Source organism: Equus asinus, chromosome 14 (genome assembly GCF_041296235.1).
Source record: "Equus asinus isolate D_3611 breed Donkey chromosome 14, EquAss-T2T_v2, whole genome shotgun sequence".
NCBI lineage: Eukaryota > Metazoa > Chordata > Mammalia > Perissodactyla > Equidae > Equus > Equus asinus.
The window spans coordinates 40,463,697-40,490,819 of record NC_091803.1 but is presented as its reverse complement, the minus strand read 5'-3'; the positions used below and the strand labels follow the sequence as shown (position 1 = coordinate 40,490,819).

The window sequence follows — 27,123 nt, the reverse complement described above, 5'->3', positions numbered from 1 at the left end:
TCCACTTCCTTCCTGAAACCCCAAAAGAGGCTTCGAGGGAAAAGACGGCCTTTCAGATCCCGGAGCGCAGCTGGGAATGGCTGTCCCCAGTTAGGCTGGCTGGCTGGGGCCCAGGGAAGCTGGGCTGGGTTGTGGGCTCGATCCACCAGGGCCTCCTGCAGACACCACCTTCGTTCATCCCCGGGAGATGCTCCTGGATCCCAGATGATGAAAAGTGTTGTCGGGTCTCGTCCTGCTCAGGACAGGCCATTGATAGTGACACGGTAAGGACAGACGGGTCCTGGACCTCTTGGGAATTTTTAGCACGGGATTCGGAAAACAGGTGGCTGCCCTTCGGCGCTGGCCCTCTGGTTACTGTGAGCAGCACGGTTGTGTGAAATGGACCTGCTCTTGCAGAGGTGGGCTGCGGGTCATTAACTAGTCATGTGGCGGGTTACCAAGCTGTTTAAGGCTCCCTGAGGAAGTAGTCCTGGGATGGTGATTCCAGACCTAGAGACTAGGATAACCTGTTGGCAAGGGCTCCGTGGCCGGCCAGCCCCTTGCTTTATGGAAACTCTGACCCGTTCCAGTCACCTGAGACCCTGCCTGAAATGGCTCTGAAGCAGGACCACTACATAATTTGCATAATTTCCTGAGCCCTGACTGCAGAGTTTGCGTGAAGCCGGCCCTGGTCTGGAGAGAGAGTGTGAGGCGGGCAGCTGGTCGGCCGCAGGTGGCTGAATTTGCTCACCCTATGCTTTGGTGGGTTGACTCACGTTTTCTAGACCGCTGGGCTTGCTCTAGTCTGGGCTGAGAGGCGGCCTGAGTGGGACATGCAGTGACAAAGTGGGGGCAGGGCCCCCAGGAGGCATCTTTTCTCCAGACCAGGTGGTCCCTGAGTGTGGACACCTACTTGGCCATCCCTCACAGGGTTCACAGTCAATCCAGAAAGACCAGACAACGGTGCCTTAAAATTGTCACTCCCCAAGTCAAGCTTTTCCAAAACCATTTTTTTCCTAATTTGTCATATCTGTGATTTGGGGTTAGGCATCATTTGTTACTGTTTTTAGAGGAAACTGACCAAATTGATGAACTTCAAAAGCAAACCCGTCACGGCCAGGAGACCTTAGTAAACGTGGGCATGGAGGGATCGACCCAAATACAGCACAAGCCTTGGCTCCCGTTCTCTTTGCCTTTGGCCTCCAGCCCCGGGCCTTCCTGCAAATGCTCTGCCCATGGCCAGCCTGGGGGAAAACCTCCACTTTGCTGGTTTAAGTGAGGTTTCAACATGAACTGATGTCAGCTGGAACAGGACAGTCCTGTCACTGGAGAGCGAGTTGTATTGGAAGTGACTGGGCTGGGGTTGCCAGGGAAAACGTTGTTTGTGAAGTTTGGCTTCTGTAAATTATTGGCAAATAAGGAAAACAAGTGCCATTTTATTCCTTCTCCCAGATGGTAAACTGGAAGGAAAGCCCGTTTCTGGGTGAAGTGAGTCACGGAGTGGGGGCGGCTCAGGCCCCGGGCGGGCTATGGGCCGCTCTCCCTTTACTTGGAGCCTCTTTCTAATTTACCTGCCAGCCTCCAAATTAAAAGGCAAACAAAGGCCTTTTATCGGTTGGGAAGGAGCAGACAAAAGATTCTCTGGGTGGGTGGATGGGGACTAAAGAAGTCTGCAGAAACTGAAAGAGGTTTTTCTTTTCTTTTCTTTTTTTGGGGGAAAAGAATCTCATTTTATTATGAAACCAAGATATCGCTTGCAATGCTTTCCTTTTCCTACCAGGATTTTTAAAGAATTGAGATATAGTTCACATACCATAAAATTCACCCCTTCAAAGGATATAATTCAGTGGGTTTTAGTGTATAAACAAGGTTTGCAACCATCACTGCTAATTCTGGAACATTGTCATCACCCACAGAAGAAACTTCATACCCATTTGCCATCATCCCCTCAATCCTCCCACCCACCTCATGCCCTCGCAACCACTAATCTGCTTTGTCTCCCTGTGGATTTGTCCATTCTGGACATTTCATATATGTGGAATTACACAACATGTAGCTTCTTTCACTGAGCATTGTGTTTTCATGGGCCATCCATGTTGCAGTGTGTGTTAGCACTTCATCCCTTTTTAAGGCTGAATAGTATTCCATTGTACGGATAGACCACATTTTGTTTATCCATTCATCAGCCGATGGGCATTTGCTTGTTTCCACTTTTTGGCAAAAGGGATGACAAATAAAAATGGCAAGTAATAGGATATATTGGAATATATGAGGAAGCCATTTGGTATACACCTAATTCGGCCTGACCTTGTCTTTCCAAAAGGGCCTGACCGAGGCCGTTGAGCATGCATTGTATGTCTGCTTTAGGGATTCCCTATGGCAAGAGCAAAGGACCTTGAGATAAAGGTGCAACTTCCCTTCCCCTCCCAACGTTGGCGTCTCCTTAAGGATTAAGTATCTTTCTTTAGGCTGGGAACCAATTGCAGTTCTCATCTGTGACCCCCCAGCCCGAGGCAACACACCTGCCACCCCTCGGCGTTCAGTGAGACAGCAGACCTGTCTGCCGTTTCCATCAATCGCTGTGCTGACAGAGCAGCCTCGTGACTATTGTAAAAGGGATATTTCAATCATATGTGAAACATACACTTTGAGGGTATATAACCCCCACTTCTTTGGAGTGCTCTGTTCCTTTGTGGAAAGACTCTCCCGGGTTATAATCCTCAGATTTAAGCTCAGAATAAACTCACCCAAATTTTCATTTATAGATTGGTTATGGATTATTTTCGTCGACAGGGACTTCCTGACACCTAATGAAACTGCAGGAGTCCCAGGGCTGGGCCTGGGTCCTGGGAAACACTCACCTGGAAGTTAGGAAAAAGATAACACGGTATGTGGTATTCCTCATGAAAAAAGCCTTTTTCTCAGTTTTTAATCGTTCCATTCAAAAGTTCTGAGGGGTCCCAGGATATGCCGCCCCAAAATATGTTTCTTTGGTATAAGGATTACAGTCATGTGCTGAATAACGACGTTTTGGTCAATGACAGACTGCGTACACAACAGTGGTCCCATGAGATGGGTACCATAGAGCCTCGATCAGCAGTAGGCTGTGCCATCTAGGTTCGTGTAAGTGTGCTCTGTGATCTTCACACGACAGTGAAATTGCCTAATGGCGCATTTCTGAGAATGCATCCCCGTCGTCAGGCAACACGTGACTGTACCGCAAGCTGATTATTCTGAGAATCAGCAGACACAGGCGAAGCTCTGAAATCAGAGCAGAGTTACCTTTTTGTAAGAGACACTTACATTTATAAGGGAAATCTCCATTTGTAAGGGTGTCTCCCTCTGAACCTGCAGGAGGAAGATGGCTGCGCCTCTAGAAACTCTCATCGATGGAGAAGGCACTGGATTCTGCGTAACAAAGTTTAACCTGTAAACATAAGCGCTGCCCCACACCTTTCTTTTGTCTTTAGCTGCAGATGGTATGTAAGCTGGTGGCTTAGGCCACCTTGGGACTCAACTCATTTTCCCTAGTGTCTCCCATGTGTACAGGACGTAAACATGTTGACAAACTTCTGTCCATTTTTCTCTTGTTAACCTTCTATTACAGAGGTCTCAGCCAAAAGCTCAGAAGAGCAGAGGGAAAATTATTTTTCCTCCCCTACAGTTCCTGGTACACCCCACTTGCTCTGGAGCCTGCAGACAGCATCCTGGAAAAATGGGCCAAAGCCGGCGGAGGGTAAAAATTCTTACCAAAGTCAGCTTTCCCGGATCTCTGCCTGCAGTGCCCGGTTGAGAGAGGAAGGTAAGCATTTCTTGTCCTTTCCTTTCCAAATTCAGATCAGCAAGAGAAATGCATTTGTAAAAATTAGTTTTTTGATTGTTTCTCATCCCTTTCTTCGGACCTGGGCTTGCGCACAGGATCATTTCTCTCAGGTGGGAACAACTTCTTTTAATGTCTCTTGCACGGAGGGCCTGGTGGTGACAAATTCTCTCATCTTTGCCTGAAATTTCTTAATTTTGCCTCATTTTTTTTTTTTTGAGGAAAATTAGCCCTGAGCTAACATCTGCTGCCAATCCTCCTCACTTTTACTTAGGAAGACTGGCCCTGAGCTAACATCCATGCCCATCTTCCTCTACTTTATATGTGGGACGCCTGCCACAGCATGGCTTTGGCCAAGTGGTGCCATGTCTGCACCCAGGACCCGAACTGGTGAACCCCAGGCCGCCGAAGCGGAACGTGCACACTTAACTGCTGCGCCACCGGGCCGGCCCCTTGCCTCATTTTTGACTGATGCTTTTGTTGGATATAAAATAGTAGGTTGACTGTGTTCTCCACCAGTCGTTCCAATTTCTTCTGGCTTCCACTGTTTCTAACGGATTCAGCTGCATCATTCTTCTTGTTCCCATGAACGTAATGTCTCTTTTGTCCTCTGGCTGCTTTTAAGCTTTTCTCTTCCTCGTGAGTTTCCACCGGTTTGACTGTGACGTGCCCAGGTGTCGTGTTCTTTGTATGAATCCTGTAGGGATTTGCTGAGCTTCTCAGATCTGTGGGTTGGTCTCTTTCATCGGTTTTGATAAATCACAGGCTGTTATCTCTCCAGATCTTCTTCTGCCCTCTTCTCCCTTTCTCCTCCCTCTGGGACGCCACTTACACGTGCAGTAGACAAATGGACACCGTCCTGCATGTCTCAGACATTCGTTCTTTATTTCTTTCTTCCTTTCGTTCTCTCTCCATTTTTAGTTCTTGTTTCTTTCCGTGCTTCAGTTTGGATAATTCCGACTGACCCATCTTCAAATGCACTGATGCTTTCTTGAGCTGTGCCCAGTCTGCTCTTAAATCCATCCGATGGATCTTCATTTCAGATATGTGTATGTTTCAATTCTAAAACTTCTATTTGGTTCTTTTATAGTTTCCATTTCATGTTATTTATATGTTAAATTTAAGAAGTTCCTTTATTAACGGCTTTATCTTTATACCATAAAGATCACCCATTTTACAGGCACAATTCGATGACGTTTAGTGAATTTATGACGTTGTGCTGCCATCAGTACCTTCCCGTTTTAGAACATTTCCATCACCCCCACGAGAGTCCCTGTGCCCATTCGCACTCACTCCCTTTTCCTGCCCACAGCCCCAGGCAGCCACTAACCTGCTTTCTGTCTTCATCGATTTTCCTTCTCTGGACATTTCATACCAATGGAATCATATGATATGTGGCCTTTTGCATCCAGCTTCTTTCACTTCACATAATGTTTTTGGGATTCACCTCGGTCGTCGCAGGTTTCAGGACTCACTTGCTTTTTATTGCTGAGCAGCATTCCACAGTATGGACACACCGCAGTTTGTCTGTCCATTCACCAGTCGATGGGCATTTGCATGGACCTACCACGATTTGTTCACCATTTAGCAGTTGACGGGCGTTTGTGTTCAAGTGTTAGCGTGAGCGTCTGTTTTCACTTCTCTTGGGTGCACACCTGGGAGTCAAACTGCTGACCCATCGGGGAAATTCATCTTCAACTTCTTAAGAAATTGCCAACCTGTTTTCCAGAGTGGCCACGCCATCTCGCGTCCCCACCAGCACGTGTGAGGGCTGTGGTCCCACATGCCCCCAGCGCCCGCTGATGATGGTTACATCTTAGCGTGGGAACCTTCTGGATAAGGACATATGCAGTGTGCCTTTTTTCACATTGGATGTGTTTTGAAGCCTCCAGCAGCTTTTAAAAGATTTTCTCGTATAGATCGTATACATGGTGGTGTGTTTATTTCTGGGAGTTTATTTTTAGGAGGTGCTGTTATAAGTGGGACGTTTTCTCCTTTTTCTGTTAACTTTTCCGACGGCTTGTTGTTTGTACATAGGGAGGTGGGGTTTGGGGATGTGGCTGACTTCCGGGAAACCATCCTGTGGGAGGTTGGGCTCCCTCCCCTCCCCCTCCCACCATGAGACTTGCGGGATGGTGGTTTCTTTCTAACAACTTTCTCAGTTTCTTCTGGTATAGTTAGAGATTTTCTCTTTTGGTATTTGTTGGATTTTTTTCTTCCCACCCGGAAAATATCCATTTCCTCTAGGTTTTCAAGTTTCCTTGCCTAGACAGCCTTTGAGGTCCCCTCCTTGTCTTGATGAGGTCAGCCACCCAGACACGCTTCCAAGTTGGTCTTAGAGAAAGAGGCTAAGACACACATCCCTCCCAGAGGCCCTGAGGCAGTGGAAGTCACTGGAAAGCATCCTTCACATTCAGTGACCAAAGATCTTGCTCCTGTCCCAACTCTGACTCTGAGCTTGCTGGCCGGAGGGCTTCAGGGTGACCTCATTTCCACCCACTCCTTCCGTCTTTAAAAATAATTGAGAGGTGGGGTTGGGTAATGAAGCTGGCTCAGTTTTTCCTAAGATGAGTGTTGACCGGGTCCGTCTCCTCCTCGCTTCAACAACCGTCAAACGTGAGCAGTTTCTCCTCCCCCCTCTCTGTTCAGGTTACACTCAGTGGCCACATTTAATTTGGTCACAACCCACTGGACGGCAAGAATGGGCCTGATGGAGGTGAAGCAGAACAGAAGAGCCACCTGGAAATATGCCACTTGGGCATAAGCATTATTTTGAGCTGAAGGCATTTGAGCAGCCGCAGATACAGGAAAAGCTCTCCACGCTCCCCCTATTTGCCTAAAAGCACGACCTAAATTTGTTGAGGCACCCCTCCTCTTTTTTTTTTTTTTTTTGAGGAAGATTAGCCCTGAGCTAACATCTGCTGCCACTCCTCTTCTTTTTGCTGAGGAAGCCTGGCCCTGAGCGCACATCCGTGCCCATCTTCCTCTACTTTATGTGTGGGATGCCTGCCACAGCATGGCTTGCCAAGCGGTGCCATGTCCACACCCAGGATCCAAACCGGGGAAGCCCAGGCCGCTGAAGCCAAACGTACACACCTAAGTGCGCCACTGGGCCGGCCCCTCCCGCTCCTCTTTCTGATGCGGGCTCGGTGAGCCGAGGAGTCGAAAGAAAGATTTCTTGGACTCTTAAGATCTGGCAGTAGTGCTCTTTTATTTAGAGAATAGTGTGGAATAGCATGGGGACAGGACCCATGGGCAGTCAGAGCTGCTGCGTGGGGACAGGGCCCACGGGCAGGAGGAGCTGCTGCTGCCGCTTCTGCTGCAAAGTTGGGTGGAGAGTAAGGCTAAATTTAAGGCATAGGTATGCCAGTTATCTCTTTACAAGACAAAGGAAAGAATATGTAAAAAAGTTAAAATGGTATCAGTGCCGGTAGGGTCCGGCCATTGGGCAGTCCCACAACTTTTAGATAAGAATCAAATCGGATTGAGTAAATGGCCAGAAGCCACCGCCCTAAATCAGTTACATGAGGTTACCAGACAGTAACCAACTTAAGTTCTTGTCTTTGGCATTGATTAAAAGTTTGTAGAGATAAGGTAATCTCCCTTCTTCCTGGCACAGAGAGGGAGGCAACTTTACAGATGGAGGTTTCCCTTAGAAATGTAAATGTCTCCCAACAAAGGGCAAGCAAACTCCGCTCCTCGGAGCCTGCTTCTCATCTGCAGTCTTAAAAGTAACCAGCCTAAAATCCTCATCATTTCTACCAGGAGGGACAGAGTTAATGACTAGAGACAATTCTAGACCCTTATGGGCACCAGAGGAATCTACATAGCAAGCCCTGCTGAAAACCACCCTTCTCTACCTCGTTCCCCACATATTTACCTTCCCACACAGTTTACTGCCCCTGGAGCCTCAAAGTCCTTTCCTTTGTCTTGTGGCTTCTCTAAAACCATGTTGTTCTTTTGTTAAGATGCTACGTAAGCCCCTGGTCTAACCACCCCTTTGAGTTGCTCATCTCTGAGGGCTCCCACGTCCACGCTGGATGCACGTGCTCATAAACATCTGTTTTTCTCTTTCAATCTGTCTTTTTGTCTGCCTAATTTACAGGGCCCTGGCCAGAGAAGTAAGATGGGGAGTGGAAAAAGGTTTTCATCCTCCCATGCAGAGGCTTTTTCCAGAAAGTGACCTGCACGCTTTTCTCCCTGAAGATAGAACGCCAGCTTCAAGTAAGAAGGGGTGCCTTCCTCCTTCTCCTCTTCCTCCCTCACTGCTGTCTCCACCTCCTCGCTCGCCCTCCAGGCTTCTGCCCCTTTAAATATGTGCTGCTCACTGCTGCCCCCTCCCCCCCAGCCATTGCAGAAAAAAAAATTCCTTTGAGCCTCTTTGTCCTTCCTTCCTTTCTTTTTCTCATTTTTAAAATTGTGGTAAAACACACATAACATAAAATTTACCATTTCAATCCTTTTTAAGTGTATAATTCAGTGGCATGAAGTATATTCACAATGCTGTGCAAACATCACCACCATCCACCTCCAGAACTTTCTCATCTTCCCAAACTGACACTCTGTACCCAGCACCGCTCCCCCCCCCCCCCCCCCCCCGACCCCCCAACCACCATCTACTTTCTGTCTTCATGGTTTTGACTACGTCTAGGGACCTCAGATGAGTGGAATCCTACAGGATTTGTCTGTTGTGTCTGACTTATTTCCCTGAGCATAATGTCCTCAAGGTTCATTCATGCTGGAGTGTGTGTCAGCATTTCCTTCCTTTTTGAGGCTGAATAGTATTCTATTGTATGGATGGATGTCCTAATTTTGGTTTTATTCATTCATCCCTCAGTGGACCCTTGGGTAGCTTCTTCCCTCCCTCCCTTCCTGCTTTCCTTCCATATTTAAAAATCTCTGGGAAGAAGAGCATCGTAACTATTACAAAGGGAATTTTAAAAGAGAAATAATCACCTGCAATGTCTCGCCCTTCCTATAGGAACTCTTTCCATTTTCCTCGATTCCCTGCCAGGTTTGGGTCCATATAGTTTTTTTTTTTTTTTTTTTTTTTTTGCTGAGGAAGATTGTCACTGAGCTAACATTCATGCCTATCTTCCTCTATTTTGTATGTGGGACGCCACCACAGCATGGCTTGATGACTCATGTGTAGGTCTACGCCCGGGATCTGAACCCACAAACCCTGGGCACCAAAGTGGAAGGAGCGAACTTAACCACTATGCCACCAGGCCGGGCCCCATATACAGTTATTCTTGGTGCAAATTTTTATGCAGTCTTCTGCTCTACTTGGAGCTTAATCTTTTTTCCATGTGAATACATTTCCTCGTGTTGTTTTTTGACAAATGAGTTCAAGATAGCATATGCAATTAATATGCCACAACTTTAAAAAACCATTTCCCTGTTGGTTGTTCATAATTTTCAGCATTTTGAATAATGAAATTATTTTGAAATTTTTTGGAATCATTTCTATTTCCCTTCCCTCCCTCATTTTGAATAAGGTCCCAGGAGTGGGCTTATTAAATCAAAGGAATAAATGGTTTTAAGACTTTCGAAACACACTACGGAGGTTGTCCTCATTGAAAGTGCCATTTACAGAATTCGAGGCTCGCAGCCTCCCCAGTTCTGGGTATTATTATTTAAATCCCTATTTTGCAATGTAACAGGTAAAGTTATAATTGTTATTTTCATTCCCTTTAGATTACCAGTCAAGTTAAAATTTCTGCCTCCTCCTCGGTTGTGTTTTTCCTCTTTTGAACTGCCCACCTCCTCTCCTTTAACAAATTATCTCACGGAGACTCCGTTTTTTCAGAATTTATTTGTACTTGCTCTCTATCTGCTGTAGACATGAATATTTATAGGTGTTTCTAATGGAATCCTTTCTTCTCTCATCTGTTTTTCTGTAAATTCTGCACACGTGTGGGGTGTTGATGTTGACAAGTCTGCCTTGAGACAGGGGAGTGGTGTCTCCTTCCCTGGGTCTCTGCGGGGCCCAGCCCACGGCCGTGTCCCTGGTCAGTGCGGGGTGGACAGCGTGGGAGGCAGGCTGGAAGTCGCCAGTTTTGTTTCTGGACTGGAAATCACTGATCCATTGAGCAGATTTAGAAACCCACTGGTTGCGTCGTTGCAAACTGTGAGTGCATCAAACTGAACTGCTCAGGGCCCCCCCTGCCCCCCAATTCCAGCGACTTGCTTTCCATCGTGAACTCTCTCCTTTCCCCTCTTCCTGGGCTGAGCTCCAGCAACAGGGCCCAGCACAGCGCTTCCCCCCGTTGTGGGTACATTTCTGACAGTGCGTGACACGGCTTCTGGGGCATTTTAAGGTATATGAGGAAAAAATGAACAAGCACTACGTATTACGGCTTGGGGCAGGGCTGAAGTTCACCAGACTCTTTCTTAAAGGGCGGATGACACGGCACAAAGCTACTGGGAAAGTGGAAGATGGATGACTGAGGTTGGGCAGCCCATGCCCTGCTCAGTGCCGGCCCGGCCGTCTGCTGGCAGTGTGACCTTGGGTGAGTGCCCTGGGCTCTCTGAGCCTACTGCTTCTTCCATTACATGGGGCCATCCCTTCCTCGTTGGGCTATTAAAAGGTCTAAGAAAAGGTCAAGTGTCTTTCAAAGAACAGGGCCTGGATTCCGTGCTCTCTGGGTTGTAACCCGTGACACCATGGCCCTCGCTCAATTAACGAGAACCCTCCTCCTGACCCTTTTCCCTCCAGAGGTGGGAATGTGCAGGACCAGCTCCCCGTCCCCCTACCCTCCATCTTCTAAAGATTCTAGAACTCTCTAGATGTCCCTCTTCTAAACTTTATTAAGCACCTGCTGCATGCCAGGGGTTTACGTGGGGGGTGGGCGGACAACTGCGTCTGGCCTTCTGCTTGCCCCCGTCCTCATGGCTGACACTTTGCTCTCTGCTCTAGAATCTGGACCCCGGGACTGGGTGTAGAGAGGGCTCGAGGGGGCCCCCTGCGGGTGGGCAGGTTTCCCAGCCCCCCAGCCTCCCGGTCTCTCCAGCAGACGGTCGGCCGCAGCCACCCAACAGACGAGTTCGTGGATTCCGCCAGCCTTATGTTTTGGTTGAACATTCAAGGGACAAGCCTGCCACCCAAAGAAAGAACGACTTGGAGCGCCGTCTCCTCGGGGCCTGAGCGCCTCGTGCCCACGGCACATGTCTGTGGAGACCGGCCCTTCAGGAAGGAGGGCTTTTCAAACACCCCCCGGAATGTTCCGTTCCAGATTCAGTAGCGACCCCAAAGAGGGAAGCTCCCCAACTGGGCTTGTGATGAAGGATCTGGGGCCATCAGCCCGCCTCAAGGAACCTCACGCCTCAGGGGAGACCCCTGCGGAGGGCAGAGGAAGCTAGGGAGACCCCGGGGGCAGCCCGGCTCACACCACGGAGGCCTCAGCTGAGCAAGCGAGAAACAGCCAGGACAAGGACAGTGGCCGGACTGGAGGCCCCGCCCAGAGGTGGGTCCAGCGGCCAGGCTGTCTCCTAGATGATAGGTATTGAGGAAGGTGGAGAATTATCCAGACCAGCTGTGGTCTTTCTTGTCCCCAGAAGCATTCTGAAGCATTGGCAAACTGCTCCTTCTGGTATCTGGAGCCAGCACCCTCTTCTCTGAGCCCCCGGGTGTCTCGTGCTGGTTGTTCCGTCCTGGCCAAGAATCTTGACCTTGCTGCGGAGCTGGGCTTGTGGTGGAAGGTGAAGGACTTTGAAATCTTGGCAGCCTGGTGCCGGCTTAAGGAAAATCTCAAACTGGGAAGAAAAGAGAAGAGAGGTAAGGCTGTGCCGTGGGCCCCCTGTTTCCTGGAATCGCGCTGGAGGCCCCATTACATCCCTGGCACTCTGCAGGCCCAGCACTGTCAGGCCAAGAGCGGCCCTCGTCCAAAGGACATCCCCCTCTTTGGAAAGGCAGCAGGTTAGGGTTAGACGGGTCCCTACACCTGGGAGACAGAACCCGGGCATGGTCCCCCCATCAGGGGTTCCCAGCGGAGGGGAAGGGCTGAACCTCGGCACAAGATGCTTTGGGAGGACAGAGGACACACTGAACCCCAACTGGGGGAAGCGGTGCAGGGAAGTCCAGAAGCGATGCCTGAACTGAATCCTGAGGGTGAAGAGAGGGTATCCAGGCCACAAAAGCAGCAGGGGCGTGAGGATGGTTCTAGAACATTTGGTGACCCCTGAATGATTTCTTTCCACTTTCAGAAAGAGTCCACCTCAGCCCCTGGATCTCTGGGTCCCACAGAAGCGCAGATCTCATCAACTTAGGGGTCACAGATCTGGGCAGAGCCCCTGTGCCCTCTCTAGGGTGGTCGTCATTGGCAGGTGAGTTTTACCAGCGTCTTGCTTTCCAATCTCTGTGCTTTACCTCTTTCTCTGGTCTTCCTGAGTGGGACAGGATCCTAATACAACGGGCAATGGAAGCACAGACAGAGAGTGTCTTTATCTTGTCACCGACTTTAAAGGGAATGTTCAGATTTTTCACCACCGTGCGTGATGTTCAAGGCCGTACCCCAAACTCCTCACGCTATCAGGTCAAGGAAGGTCCCTCTTGTCCCTCATTTGCTAGGAGAATTTTCAAAAGTAAAGTATGAGTATTGGAGAATTTTATTAAATGCCTTTTCTGTCATCTATTGAGATTTTATTTTTGGTTCTTTTTAGATATATTATGCTTTTAATAGTTTCTAGTTCCCGGCCAAAATTTTCAGTCTGTGTCAGATAAACCCAGTTTTGAATTCCTGTGGGTTTGGGTCTATTGTATGTACCGTTTCTTGCTCTTAGAATTCTGTCTCCTTAAGTGTGTTTGTTTCTTGTTTTTGTTTTTTAAGGGAAGATTTGCCCTAAGCTAACATCTGTTGCCAATCTTCCTCTTTTCTTCCTTTTTCCCCCTCAAAGCCCCAGTACATAGTTGTAAGTTCTTCTGGTTCTTCCGTGTGAGCCACTTCCACAGCATGGCTACTGACAGACGAGTGGTGTGGTTCTGCACCCAGGAAACGAACCCGGGCTGCTGAAGGGAAGCAAGGCGAACTTTAACCACTAGGCCATCAGGACTGGCTCCTAAGTGTGTTCGTTCTTACAATGACAGTGTTTGTAAGGACAGGGTTCACTGTTGTATCCCCATGCCTCGCGTGGGGCAGGTGCTCTGAAAACGTTTTGTAATGAAAAAAACGTTGGTGGTAAAATACACCTCACGTAAAATCTACTAGCTTAACCATTTACAAGTGCATAGTTCAGTGGTATTACGGACACTCGCATCGTTGTGAACCACCTCCAGAACTCTTTTTCATCTTGCAAAACTGAAACTCTGCCCCCATTAAAAAACAACCCCCCATCCTCCCCTCCCCAGCCCATGGCAACCACCCTTCTACTTTCTGTCTCGTGAATTGGACTATTCTGGGTGCCTCAGATGAGTGGGATGGTGCAGTATTTGTCTCTTTGTGACTGGCTTATCCCAGTTAGCATAACGCCCTTCAGGTTCATCCATGTTGTAGCAGGTGTCAGAATGTCCTTCCTTTGTGAGGCTGAACAACATTCCCTTGTATGTATGTACCACATTTTCTTTATCCATTCATCTGTCCACAGACACTCGGGTTGCTTCCACCTTTGGGCTATTGTGACTAACACCGCTATGAACACAGCTGTATAAACATCTCTTTGAGACTTTGGCTTTCAATTCTTTTGGATATATTCCCAGAAGGAGAATTGCTGGATCATATGGTCATTTCATTCTTAATTTCTTGAAGGACTACCATACTGTTTTCCATAGTGTCTGCACCATTTTATATTTCTATCAACGGTGCACAATAGTTCCAAATTCTCCACATCCTTGCTAACACTTACTATTTCCTAAGTTTTTTTTTTTTTTATTAATGTTATGATAGATTACAACCTTGTGAGATTTCAGTTGTACATTTTTGTTAGTCATGTTGTGGGTACACCACTTCCCCCTCTGTGCCCTCCCCCCACCCCCCCTTTTCCCTGGTAACCACCGATCAGATCTCCTTATCAATATACTAATTTCCACCTATGAGTGGAGTCATATAGAGTTCGTCTTTCTCTGACTGGCTTATTTCGCTTAACATAATACCCTCGAGGTCCAACCACATTGTTGTGAATGGGCCAATTTTGTCTTTTTTTATGGCTGAGTAGTATTCCATTGTGTATATATACCACATCTTCTTTATCCAATCATCAGTTTCTGGGCATGTAGGCTGGTTCCACATCTTGGCTATTGTAAATAATGCTGCGATGAACATAGGGGTGCAAGGGACTCTTGGGATTTCTGATTTCAGGTTCTCAGGATAGATACCCACTAATGGGATGGCTGGGTCATAGGGTATTTCTATTTTTAACTTTTTGAGAAACCTCCATACTGTTTTCCATAGTGGCTGTACCAGTTTGCATTCCCACCAACAGTGTATGAGGGTTCCTTTTTCTCCACAACCTCTCCAACATTTGTCACTCTTGGTTTTGGATGTTTTTGCCAATCTAACGGGTGTAAGGTGATATCTTAGTGTAGTTTTGATTTGCATTTCCCTGATGATTAGCAATGATGAACATCTTTTCATGTGTCTATTGGCCATATTCATATCTTTTGAGAAATGTCTGTTCATGTCCTCTGCCCATTTTTTGATCGGGTTGTTTGTTTTTTTGTTGTTAAGCCGTGTGAGTTCTTTGTATATTATGGAGATTAACCCTTTGTCGGATAAGTGGCTTGTAAATATTTTTTCCCAATTAGTGAGCTGTTTTTTTGTTTCAATCCTGTTTTCCCTTGCCTTGAAGAAGCTCTTTAGTCTGATGAAGTCCCATTTGTTTATTCTTTCTATTGTTTCCCTAAACTGAGGAATTACAGTGTCCGAAAAGATTCTTTTGAAACTGATGTCAAAGAGTGTACTGCCTATATTCTCTTCCAAAAGACTTATTGTCTCAGGTCTAATCTTTAGGTCTTTGATCCATTTTGAGTTTATTTTGGTGTGTGGTGAAAAAGACTGGTCAATTTTCAATCTTTTGCATGTGGCTGTCCAGTTTTCCCAGCACCATTTGTTGAAGAGACTTTCTTTTCTCCATTGTAGGCCCTCTGCTCCTTTGTCGAAGATTATCTGTCCATAGCTGTGTGGTTTTATCTCTGGGCTTTCAATTCTGTTCCATTGATCTGTGGACCTGTTTTTGTACCAGTACCATGCTGTTTTGATCACTGTAGCTTTGTAGTATGTTTTGAAATCGGGGATTGTGATTCCACTGGCTTTGTTTTTCTTGCTCAGGATTGCTTTAGCAATTCACGGTCTTTTGTTGCCCCATATGAATTTTAGGATTGTTTGTTCAATTTCTGTGAAGAATGTTCTTGGGATTCTGATTGGGATAGCCTTGAATCTGTATATTGCTTTAGGTAGTATGGACATTTGAACTATGTTTATTCTTCCAATCCATGTGCAAGGAATGTCTTTCCATCTCTTTATGTCATCGTCAATTTCTTTCAAGAAAGTCTTGTAGTTTTCATTGTATAGATCCTTCACTTCCTTGGTTAAGTTTATCCCAAGGTATTTTATTCTTTTTGTTGCGATTGTGAATGGGATTGAGTTCTTGAGTTCTTTTTCTGTTAGTTCATTGTTAGTGTATAGAAATGCTACTGATTTATGCACGTTAATTTTATACCCTGCTACTTTGCTGTAGTTGTTGATTATTTCTAATAGTTTTTCTGTGGATTCTTTGGGGTTTTCTATATACAAGATCATGTCGTCTGCAAACAACGAGAGTTTTACTTCTTCGTCACCTATTTGGATTCCTTTTATTTCTTTTTCCTGCTGAATTGCTCTGGCCAGCACCTCCAGTACTATGTTGAATAGGAGTGGTGAAAGTGGGCACCCTTGTCTTGTTCCTGTCCTCAGAGGGATGGCTTTCAGTTTTTGTCCATTGAGTATGATGTTGGCTGTGGGTCTATCATATATGGCCTTTATTATGTTGAGGTACTTTCCTTCTATACCCATTTTACTGAGGGTTTTTATCATAAATGGGTGTTGGATCTTGTTGAATGCTTTCTCTGCATCTATTGAGATGATCATGCGGTTTTTGTTTTTCATTTTGTTGATGTAGTGTATCACGTTGATTGACTTGCGGATGTTGAACCATCCCTGTGTCCCTGGTATAAATCCCACTTGATCATGGTGTATAATCTTTTTGATGTATTGCTGTAATCGGTTTGCCAAAATTTTGTTGAGGACTTTTGCATCTATGTTCATCAGTGACATCGGCCTGTAGTTCTCCTTCTTTGTGTTGTCCTTGTCAGGTTTGGGGATCAGAGTGATGTTGGCTTCATAGAATGTGTTAGGGAGTTCTCCATCTTTCTCAATTTTCTGGAACAGTTTGAGGAGAATAGGTATTAAGTCTTCTTTGAATGTTTGGTAGAATTCTCCAGAGAAGCCGTCTGGTCCTGGACTCTTATTTTTGGGGAGGTTTTTGATTACCGTTTCTATTTCCTTACTTGTGATTGGCCTATTCAGATTCTCCATTTCTTCCTGATTCAGTTTGGGGAGATTGTAGGAGTCTAGGAATTTGTCCATTTCTTCCAGGTTGTTCAATTTGTTGGCATATAGTTTTTCATAGTATTCTCTTATGATCTCTTGTATTTCATTGGTATCTGTTGTGATTTCTCCTCTCTCATTCCTAATTTTATTAATTTGCGATTTCTCTCTTCTTTTCTTGGTGAGTCTGGCTAGGTGTTTGTCAATTTTGTTGATTCTTTCGAAGAACCAACTCTTTGTTTCATTGATCCTTTCTATTGTCTTTTTTGTTTCAATATCGTTTATTTCTGCTCTTATTTTTATTATTTCCCTCCTTCTACTGACTCTGGGCTTTGTTTGTTCTTCTTTTTCTAGTTCTGTTAGGTGTCGTTTGAGGTTGCTTATGTGAGCTTTTTCTTGTTTAGTGAGGTGAGCCTGTATTGCGATGAATTTCCCTCTTAGGACTGCTTTTGCTGCATCCCAAATGATTTGGTATGTCGTGTTCTCATTTTCATTAGTCTCCAGATAAAATTTGATTTCTTCTTTAATTTCTTCAATGATCCATTGTTTGTTGAGAAGCGTGTTGTTTAGTCTCCACATTTTTGCACCTTTCTCTGCTTTTTTCTTGTAGTTGATTTCTAGTTTAATAGCATTATGATCAGAAAAGATGCTTGATATTATTTCAACTCTCTTGTATTTATTGATGTTTGCTTTGGTTCCCAAAATATGGTCAATCCTTGAGAATGTTCCATGTGCACTTGAGAAGAATGTGTATCCTGCTGTTTTTGGATGAAGTGTTCTATATATATCTATTAAGTCCATCTGGTCTAATTTTTCAGTTAATTCTATTATTTCCGTGTTGATTTTCTGTCTGGATGTTCTGTCCATTGGTGTTAATGGTGTGTTGAGGTCCCCTACTATTATTGTATTGTTGTTGATGTCTTCTTTTAGTTCTATTAAGAGTTGCTTTACAAATTTTGGTGCTCCTGTGTTGGGTGCGTATATATTTATAAGTGTTATGTCTTCTTGGTGGAGAGTCCCTTTTATCATTATATACTGTCCCTCTTTATCTTTCTTTATCTGTTTTGCTTTGAAATCTACCTTGTCTGATATTAGTATAGCGACACCTGCTTTCTTTTGTTCATTATTAGCTTGGAGTATTGTTCTCCATCCCTTCACTCTGAGTCTGTGTTTGTCTTTGGGGCTGAGGTGTGTTTCCTAGAGGCAGCATATTGTTGGGTCTTGTTCTTTGTTCCATCCTGCCACTCTGTGTCTTTTGATTGGGGAGTTCAATCCATTTACATTTAGAGTGATTATTGAGATGTGGGGGCCTACCACTCCCATTTTGTGTCTTGTTTTCCGGTTTTCTTCAGTTTCCTTTGTTTCTCGTCCCATGGTTTAATCTGTTCTGATGTAGAGCTGCTACTCTCTGTTGTTGTCCTTCTACTTATCTCCTCTGCTCTTGGTTTTGTAGCCCCTTTCCTTTTTTGGATTTTTCAGGAATGAGGGTTTTCCTGAGGATTTCCTGAAGAGGAGGTTTTGTGGCAATGAACTCCCTTAATTTTTGTTTATCTGGGAAAGTTTTTATTTCTCCATCGTATTTGAAGGATATTTTCGCTGGGTAGAGAATTCTCAGCTGTAGATTTTTGTCCTTCAGATTTTTGAATATATCATTCCACTCTCTTCTAGCCTGTAAAGTTTCTGCTGAGAAATCTGCTGATAGCCTGATGGGGGTTCCTTTGTAGGTTAGTTTCTTTTGCCTGGCTGTCCTTAGTATTTTCTCCTTGTCGTTGACTTTTGCTAGCTTCACTACTATATGCCGTGGAGTTGATCTTCTTGCATTGATAAAGTTTGGAGATCTATTGGCTTCTGTCACCTGAAGATCCATCTCCCTCACCAGATTTGGGAAGTTCTCAGCCATTATTTCTTTGAATAGGCTTTCTGCCCCTTTCTCCTTCTCTTCTCCCTCTGGTATACCTATAATCCTTACGTTGCATCTCCTAATTGTGTCTGATAATTCTCGGAGAGTTTCTTCATTTCTTTTTAGTCTTGCTTCTCTCTCCTCCTCTGCCTGCAGCAATTCTATATTGCCATCTTCCAAATTGCTAATTCTTTCCTCCATATTATCAGCCCTACTGTTCAGAGCATCTAGATTTTTCTTAATCTCCTCTATTGTGTTCTTCATTTCCAATATTTCTGTTTGGTTCTTCTTTATCGTATCAAACTCTTTTGTGACATAGCTCCTGAACTCGTTGAGTTGTCGGTCAGAATTCTCTCTTAACTCATTGAGAATTTTAATGATGGCTGTTTTGAAGTCATCATCATTTAGGTTATATATCTCATTTTCTTTGGGATTGTTTTCTGTGTATTTGTTACTTTCTTTCTGTTCTGGAGATTTAATGTATTTTTTCATATTGCTTGATGTTGTTGATTTGTGCCTCCGCATGGAGATAGAGTTTAGTTGCTCCTTTCACTTGTTTCAGCTGCTGCGGTGGGGGGAGCAGCTGTTTATACTTCACCAACCAGGAACCCTGTCCGTAGTTGCTAACTGGGCCTGGGCCCCTCCTCGTAGCCACAGTGGCCCTTTGGATTCCCTCCTCTGCCGTGGGGGCCGTCACAGGGGGGCTTCAGGCTGCTGGTGCCTACTGTTGCAGCCCACCTAGATGTGCTCTCTCCTTGGGGTCTGCAACGGTGTTATGGGCTTTTCCAGCGGCCAGGGGTGGGATCACTTATATTTGTCGCTCCGTTGCTGTCGGCACCCACAAAATCTCACTTGTCCTCTATGGGTCGCAGGAGAGCTATTGGCATCTTCTACAGTCTGTGGTTAGTTCACCTAGCTATGCTGCTTTTGCCCTGGGGTCTTCCAGCCTTATGGCTGGCGGCTGGGTGCCTTCTACTGGTGCTGTGCAGAGGCTTTCCCTAAGGCTGCTGTGAGCCTGTAGGGTTTCCCCCTAGGCTACGAAGCTGGGTCTCTGGAACTCCCCCCAGCCCCAGTCCTCTCCGAGATCTCCGGCTATCCCTAGTCCCATGGGGCGGGCAACGGCAGCTGGGGGTCGCCCCGCCCTCTGGGATTCTCTCCGGGCCTCTCCCGGAGCCGTGAATGCTCAGCGTGGCCCCTCTGCTAGTGGCAGACAGAGAGTTTTGTCTGCTGCCTGGGTGGAACTCTGGCGTTTCCCCTCCGGGTCGCAGAGCCGGCCTTTGAAACTTCCCCCAGCCCCGGTCCTCTCCGAGATCTCCAGCAATCCCTAGTCCCACGGGGCGGGCAACGGCAGCTGGGGGTCACCCCGCCCTCTGGGATTCTCTCCGGGCCTCTCCCGGAGCCGTGAATGCTCGGTGTGGCCCCTCTGCTAATGGCAGACAGAGAGTTTTGTCTGCTGCCCGGGTGGAACTCTGGTGTTTCCCCTCCGGGTCGCAGAGCCGGCCTTTGAAACTTCCCCCAGCCCTGGTCCTCTCCGAGATCTCTGGCAATCCCTAGTCCCACGGGGCGGGCAACGGCAGCTGGGAGACCTCCGTACCCTCAGTGACTCTCTCTGGGACCCTCCGGGCACCACGAACACCAGGCGGGGTCTCCCCGCGGGCTCAGGTGTGCAACTCCAAAGTTTCCCTCTGCATTTAGGAGTAATTGCGGGGGGTTTAGGTAGGGTTCTGGTCACCTGTTTCCACCGTCGCTCCTCTGTTGTGTGCTCGCTCCTGCCCTGGATGTGTGTAGATCCTCTGGGGGCGTCCGTTGGAAGAAAGCCACTTGCGGGTACTAGGCTGCTCATCGGGGTCGGAGAGTTTTCACCTATTTCCACATCCTCCCGGAGGAAAGTCCGTCCGCCTTCCGATGTATAGTCGCGTGGGTATCTCAGACGTCCTGAGATGCTGTCTGGATATCCTTTGTCAAGCGATAAGTGTCCAAATAATTGTAGACTCGAAGGGGGAGAGACAAAGAGGACTACTCACGGCGCCATCTTGGATCCACCCCCCTCCTAAGTTTTTGATAGTAGCCTTCCTCATGGATGTGAGGTGGCATCTCCTTGTGGTTTTGAGTCCCACTTCCCTAATGACTAGTGATGTTGAGCATGTCCTCATGTGCTTGTTGCCCACTGGTACATCGTCTTTGGAGAAATGTCTATTCAAGTCCTTTGACCATTTTTTACTCAGGTTGTGTTTTTGTTGTTGTTGAGTTGTAGGAGTTCTTCATATATTCTGGATATTAACCCCTTATCAGAAATGACTTGCAAATATTCTCTCCCATTCCACACGTTGCCTTTATACTCTGTTGATTGTGTCATTTCATGCACAGAGTTTCAAATTTTGATGAAGTCTCGTTTGCCTATTTTTTCCTTTGTTGTCTGTGCCTTTGGTGTCATATCTAAGAAATCATTGCCAAATCCAACGTCATGAAGCTTTCCCCCTACACTTACCTTTACGGGTTTTATTGTTTTAGTTTTTATGCTTAGGTCTTTGATCCATTTTGAGTTCATTTTTGTATATGGTGTAAGGTAGGGGTCCAACTTCATTCTTTTGCACGTAGACATCCATTTTTCCCAGCACCGTTTGATGAAAAGACTGTACTTTCTCCATTGAGTCTTGATGCCCTTCTCAAAAATCATTTGACTACATACGCAAGGGTTTATTTCTTGGCTCTCTGTTCTATTCCACTGGACTATGTGTCTATCTTTATGCCGGTACCACATTGCTTTGATTACTGCAGTTTTGTTATACATTTTGAAATCACGAAGTGTTAGATCTCCAACTTTGTTCTTTTTCAGATTGTTTTGGCTATTTGGGGGTCATCCGAGTTCCTATATGAATTTTAAGATGGATTTTTAAAATTTTGGCAAAAGCGTCATTGGGATTTTCATAAGCATTGCTTTGAATCTGTGGGTCCCTTTAGGCAGTATTGACATCTTAATGATATTGTCTTCGAATCCATAACCATGGGATGTCTTTCCATTTATTTGTATCTTCTTTCATTTCTTTCAGCCATGTTTTGTAGTTTTCATTGTACAAGTCCTTGGCCACCTTGGTTAAATTTATTCCCAAGTACTTTAATTTCCTTTTCAGATGGTTCATTGTTGGCATGTAGAAATGCAACTGATTTTTGTGTGTTGATTTTGTATCCTGCAACTTTGCCAAATTTGTTTATTAGTTGGAATGAGTTTTTTGTGGGATCTTTAGGGTTTTCTACATATAAGATGATGTCATTTGAGGAAGAGATAACTTTTCTTCTTTTCTTCCAATTTGGATGCCTTTTATTTCCTTTTCTTGCCTAACTGCCCTGGCTGGAACTTACAGTACTATATTAAACAGAACTGGCAAAATCAGGCATCTTTGTCTTGTTCCCGATCTTAGAAGAAAGACTTCAGTCTTTCACCATTGAATATGCTGTTATCTGTGGACTTGTTGTATATGACCTTTATTATGTTGAGGTAGTTTCCTTCTATTCTTAGTTTGTTGAGTGTTTTTATCATGAAAGGGTGATGAATTTTGTCAAATGCTTTCTCCACAGCAATTGAGATGATCGTGTGGTTTTTGTCCTTCATTCTATTAATGTGGTGTATTACATGCATTGATTTTCCTGTTGAACCATCCTTGCATTTCACACATAAATCCCCCATGGTTGTGGTGTATAATCCTTTTAACGTGTCCTTGAATTCTGTTTGCTAGTATTTTGTTGAGGAATTTTGCATGTATATTCACCATGAATACTGTTCTGTAGTTTTCCTTTCCCGAAGTGTCATTGTCTGGCTTTGGTAGCTGGGTGATGCTGGTCTCAAAATGGATTTGCAAGTGTTCCTTCTTCTTCAATTTTTTGGTAAGAGTTTGAGAAGGATTGGTTTCACTTCTTTAAGTGCGTGGTAGAATTCACTAGTGAAGCCATCTGCTCGTAGGCTTTTCTTTCTTTGGAGGTTGTTGATTACCAATTCAACCTTCTTGCTAGTTATAGGTCTGTTCAGATTGATATTTCTTCATGATTCAATCTTGGCAGGTTATGTTTCGAGGAATTTTATCTATTTCATCTAGACTGTTCAATTTGTTGTCATAAATTGTTCATGGTATTTTTTTTTATAATCCTTTTTATTTCTGCAAAAGCACTTGTAATGTCCCCGATTTCCTTTTTTTTTATTTCAGTTATTTGTGTCTTCTCTCTCTTGTTTTTAATTAGTCAATCTAGCTAAAAGTTTGTCAATTTTGTTGATCTTATCAAGAAACCAACTTTTGGTTTCGTTTTTTCTCTCATTTTTCTATTCTCTATTTCATTTATCTCTGCTCTAATTTTTATGATTTCCTTCCTTCCTTCCACTAGCTTTGGGTTTAGCTTGCTCTTTTTCTGTTTCCTTAAGGTGTAAAGCTAGGTTGTTGATTTGAGATCTTTCTTATTTTTAAATGTAAGCATTTACAGCTACAAATTTTTTCCTTAGCATTGCTTTCTCTACATCCTATACTTTTGGTATGTTGTGTTTTCTCTTCCATTTGTCTCAAGATATTTTCTAATTTACTTTGTGATTTCTTTGACCCATGGATTGTTTTAAAATGTGTTGTTTAATTCTGCACAATTTGTGATTTTTTTTCCCCCAGTTTTCCTTTTGCTGTTGACTTCTAGTTTCTTTCTATCATGATTGGAAAAGATAATTTGTATGATTTCAGTTTTTAAAAATTTATTAAGACTTGTTTTGGGGCAGCCCTGTGGCTGAGTGGTTAAGTTCACAAGTTCCGCTTTAGCAGCCCAGGGTTTTGCCAGTTTGGATCCTAGGGACAGACAAGGCACCACTCCTCAGGCCATGCTGAGGTGGCGTCCCACATGCCACAACTAGAGGCACTCACAACTAGAATATAAAACCATGTACTGGGCGGCTTTGGGGAGAAAGAAAAGAAAAAAAAAAAAAGAAGATTGGCAACAGATGTTAGCTCAGGTGCCAATCTTTAAAAAAAAAAAAAAAAAAGACTTGCTTTGTGGTCTAACATATGGTCTATTATGCAGAATATTCTGTGTGCACTTGAGAAAAATGTATATCCTACTGCTGTTGGGTAGAGTGTTCTGTATGCATCTGTTAGGTCTAGTTGGTCTATAGTGTCATTTAAGTTCTCTATTTCCTTATTGATCTTCTCTCTGGTTGTTCCATCCATTACTGAGAGCTGGGGGAGGGCCATGATGTCTCCTCCTATTGTTGCAGAGCTGTCTTTTTCTCCCTTCAATTGCATCAAGGTTCGCTTCAGTTCTTTAGGAGCGCTGATGTTTGGTGCATATATATTTATTCTTCTTGGTGAATTGACCCTTTTACCATTGTTTTAATTTCTGTGGGATAAACATCCAGGAATGCAATTGCTGGATCAAGTGGTAAGTGTATGTTTAGCTTCTTAAGAAGCTGCCAAACCATTTTCCAGAGCTGCTAAACCATTTGACATTCCCACGGGCAGCATCTGAGAGACCCTGTTTCTCTGCATCCTTGCTGGCATTTGGTGTTGTCGTTGTTCTTTATTTTAACAATGCTATCTCGCTTCCCAAATTGCTAGTACTGTCGAGCGTGTTTCTCACGTGCTTGTCATCCATGTGTCCCTTGGGTGAAGTGTCTCCATGTGTTTTGCCCATTTTCTATTTATTTATTTACTGCTGAATTTTGAGAGTTCTTTATATTTTCTAGATATGAGCTCTTTGCCAGATACGCGATTTGCAAACATTCTCTCCCAGTCTGTACTTTGTCTATCTACCCTTCTAAGACTGTGTTTTAAAATTTTGATGAAGTCCAGTTTATTGACCTTTTTATTCTTTTATGAATCATGCTTTTGGTGTCTTGTCCAATAACTCTTCCCTAAGCTGTGCCTGTTATCTTTCAGAGGTACATCTTATCCTACAGATTCAGTTGATTTAATACCTGTGAGATTCTTTAGGTTCAACACTCTTTCTCGAATCAGTTTGGGCAGATCCTATTTTTCCAGAAAATAATTTAACGTAGGTTTTGAAATTTATCACCAAAGTTGTTAAGTGACTTTTTGAAATCTCTACTGGATCTGCAGTTTTGACTCCTTGCTCATTCCTAGTACGGTTTGTCTCATTTTTTTTTTTTTTTGAGGAAGATTAGCCCTGAGCTCACTGCTGCCAATCCTCCTCTTTTTGCTGAGGAAGCCTGGCCCTGAGCTAACATCCATGCCCATCTTCCTCTACTTTATATGTGGGATGCCTACCACAGCATGGCGTGCTAAGCGGTGCCATGTCCACACCCGGGATCCCAACCAGTGAACCCTGGGCCACCAAGAAGCGGAATGTGTGAACTTAACTGCTGCGCCACCGGGCCGGCCCCGGTTTGTCTCTTTTTTTTCTCTTGATCATTTCTCTTGTTTATTTCTTTCCTATTTCACTTGATTTCTTCCTTCTTCTTTCCTTGGTTTACACCAGGGATCAGCCAACTTTTTCCATAAAGGACCAAATAATAAATATTCTGGGCTTTGTGGGCTGTATGGGCTCTATCGCAAACACTCTGCTCGGTGATTGTAACACAAAAGCAGCCACACATGGCACGGGAGTGACTGTGCACGGCTGTGTTCCCTTAGTGTGTGTCATTAGTGGTACAGGCATTTTCAGATAGTTCAGTGCTGAGAATTTATTTCATCTTTAATCTTAAACAGTAGTTGAACTGGGCATAAAATCTAACTTGAGAATTATTTTCTCCTAACACTTTAAAGATTTATTCCTTCTGTCACTGCTGGTGGGAGACACATTATCTTCTTGTTCCTTGAAGCATCACCCCTCTTCCATCCTCTTTGGTGGCTTTTAGAACCTTTTGCTTTGGTTTTTCTGCAATGCCACTTGGATGTATCTTGAGATGGGCATATTATACGATTTTGGACACCTCGTGCTTCCTGAATCTGAGGAGTCCCATCTCTCAAATGTCTTTATCTTCTCATTCTTGAATTTCTATTAGCACATTGGGCTCTCTCATTTCACCTTCCCTCTTTTACATTTTCCATTTCATTAATTTTCTCTTCTGCCGTTGAATCTGTTTTAAATTGCAGTGAATGTTTTTCATTTCTGGAAATGCGTTTTGGGATTATGCTCATCATTTTTCAGTTTATTCTTTCATGTCTTTCATCATCTCTAATTCTAGCATCTGGGGGTCTTAGAGAAAGCTTTCTCAGAACTGTCTTCTCAGCCAGGCCCTGACTTTCGGGCTTCCGTGCTCGTGTCCACATTGTCCAATTTTAGAGGAACCCTGTTGAGTCAGTTTGGCTAGAGTTCCTCTCCTCCATCACGGACGACCTCAGCATCTGACAGGGCACCGCCCCTGCTGGTGTCTGAGCACCTGGACCACCTCTAGCGAGAATCCTGCCAGGTCGGTTTAGCCGGAATCCCCCCGGCCCCCCGCCCTGCTCCTGGGCTGTAAATGCCCACTTGTCCTCACCGTATCCAGAGTTGAGCCCAATCTCTCTCCCCTCCTGGGGCAGTGGTTCCTGCCCCTATTGCCATAATCCCCCTGAATGAGGCCCGCCTCACCGTGTCGTGAACAGTGTCACAGGGGCCCGCTCTTGGCCATCGCTGACTTCTGTGTGTGTGGTGGGGCTTCAGCCCTGGGAATCACACACAACCTGACTGCACGTGTGCCCCAGGGGTCTCTGGACATTGTAGGAGTGTGCATGCAACCCCCTGATGTTAGACATTCTCAGGAGGTGACTCTACAGCTGCCTGGCCTCCCAAAGCTACTGTCTCCTGTGCCAGAGGTCAAAAGGCTTGCAAGACCTGGCTTGGAGTGGGGGGGGGGGGTCTTTGGGCCTCTTTTTCTCTTTTTTTCTTTTGGTGAGCAAGAGTGGCCCTGAGCTAACATCTGTTGCCAATCTTCCTCTTTTTGTTTGAGGAGGATTGTTGCTGAACTAACATCTGTGCCCATCTTCTTCTATGTTGTATGTGGGATGCCACCACAGCATGGCTTGATGAGCAGTGTGTAGATCCGTGCCTGGGATCTGAGCCTGTGAATCCTGGGCCGCCAAAGCAGGACACACGAACTTAACCACTACGCCACCGGGCTGGCCCCTCTCTTTCTTAATAAGTACCCCTTTGCGCATAACTTTGACTCGCAGCTCATTGCTCATGACAAGTGGGTGCTTGTCCCCCAGGTAGAGCTAAGGGACAGGAAGTGGTCTGGAAGGCAGAGGTCACCCGGGGAGGGGGGCAGAGTGCCGGCTGGCTGGGGCAGCTTACCACACTGAGGAAGCGGGGCAAGGTGCACGAAGGCCCGGGCACACAGGTGGATGTAGGCGGCCGCCAGGGTGCAGGCGGGCTGGAGATCCTGGGTGCCACACACGTCCCGGATGCACAGGCTGAGGAATGGTGTGGGGTCCACCTGAAACCCAGCACCATAGTCACTGGACCCTGGGGCCCAGCCTGGAGGAGGGGCGCAGGCTAGATGGGGACAAGGGCTTCCTTTAGTCCCCGGGTCCGTCTGCTGAGTGGCCTCCGTGGGGGTCCAGCCCTGCCCCACACTCACCACCCTGAAGCAGTCCCCCAGGCTGGAGCCTGGGTCCTGGAAGCAGGCCAGGCAGGGGGCACTCTGTCCGGGGCAGGCCTGCTGAGTCTTCTCCACTGTCCTGCAGTCGCCCCCCACCTGGCGGGACAAACACAGGACTCAGGCCTCCCACCTGGACCTCTTTTCTTTCAGGAGCTCAGCCTCAGGAGGAGGCGACCAGCCCCTTGGCCTGAGTTCTCTGCAGTGGCAGAGCGTGCTGGCCGGGAAGTGCAGCTGAGGTCCACGGCCAGCCCATCACGGACACTTCCCTCCCCGGGGCACACCCGGACCACTCCTGTTTCCATCCTCCACCCCAAGCACAGAGCCCAGGGATGCACAGGCC

At 45.7% G+C, this 27,123-nt stretch overlaps 1 protein-coding gene and 1 long non-coding RNA gene across 7 annotated transcripts in view; one reads left to right on the top strand and one right to left on the bottom strand.

Annotated features, from left to right (window-relative positions):
• On the top strand, positions 1 to 27,070 carry LOC139040218 (uncharacterized). Of its 6 annotated transcripts, XR_011494309.1 has the most exons (9): positions 1 to 263; positions 2,773 to 2,866; positions 3,334 to 3,458; positions 3,587 to 3,781; positions 7,905 to 8,023; positions 10,199 to 11,265; positions 11,357 to 11,576; positions 12,005 to 12,124; positions 26,934 to 27,070. It is a non-coding gene; the product is annotated as an uncharacterized lncRNA (long non-coding RNA). The 6 variants fall into 6 exon arrangements; XR_011494304.1 differs by having other exon boundaries at positions 10,199 to 11,576; XR_011494307.1 differs by having other exon boundaries at positions 2 to 263; positions 3,644 to 3,781; positions 10,199 to 11,576.
• The window catches only part of LOC106836777 (uncharacterized), a 144,221-nt gene continuing 126,695 nt past the window's right edge, over positions 9,598 to 27,123 (bottom strand). The window contains exons 65-67 of the mRNA XM_070484926.1: positions 26,763 to 26,879; positions 26,477 to 26,618; positions 9,598 to 11,554 (exon numbers count right to left, since the gene is read on the bottom strand). Of these exons, the coding sequence (XP_070341027.1) occupies positions 11,550 to 11,554; positions 26,477 to 26,618; positions 26,763 to 26,879 (264 nt within the window). The 3' untranslated portion in view covers positions 9,598 to 11,549. The remainder of the gene's footprint in view (positions 11,555 to 26,476; positions 26,619 to 26,762; positions 26,880 to 27,123) is intronic.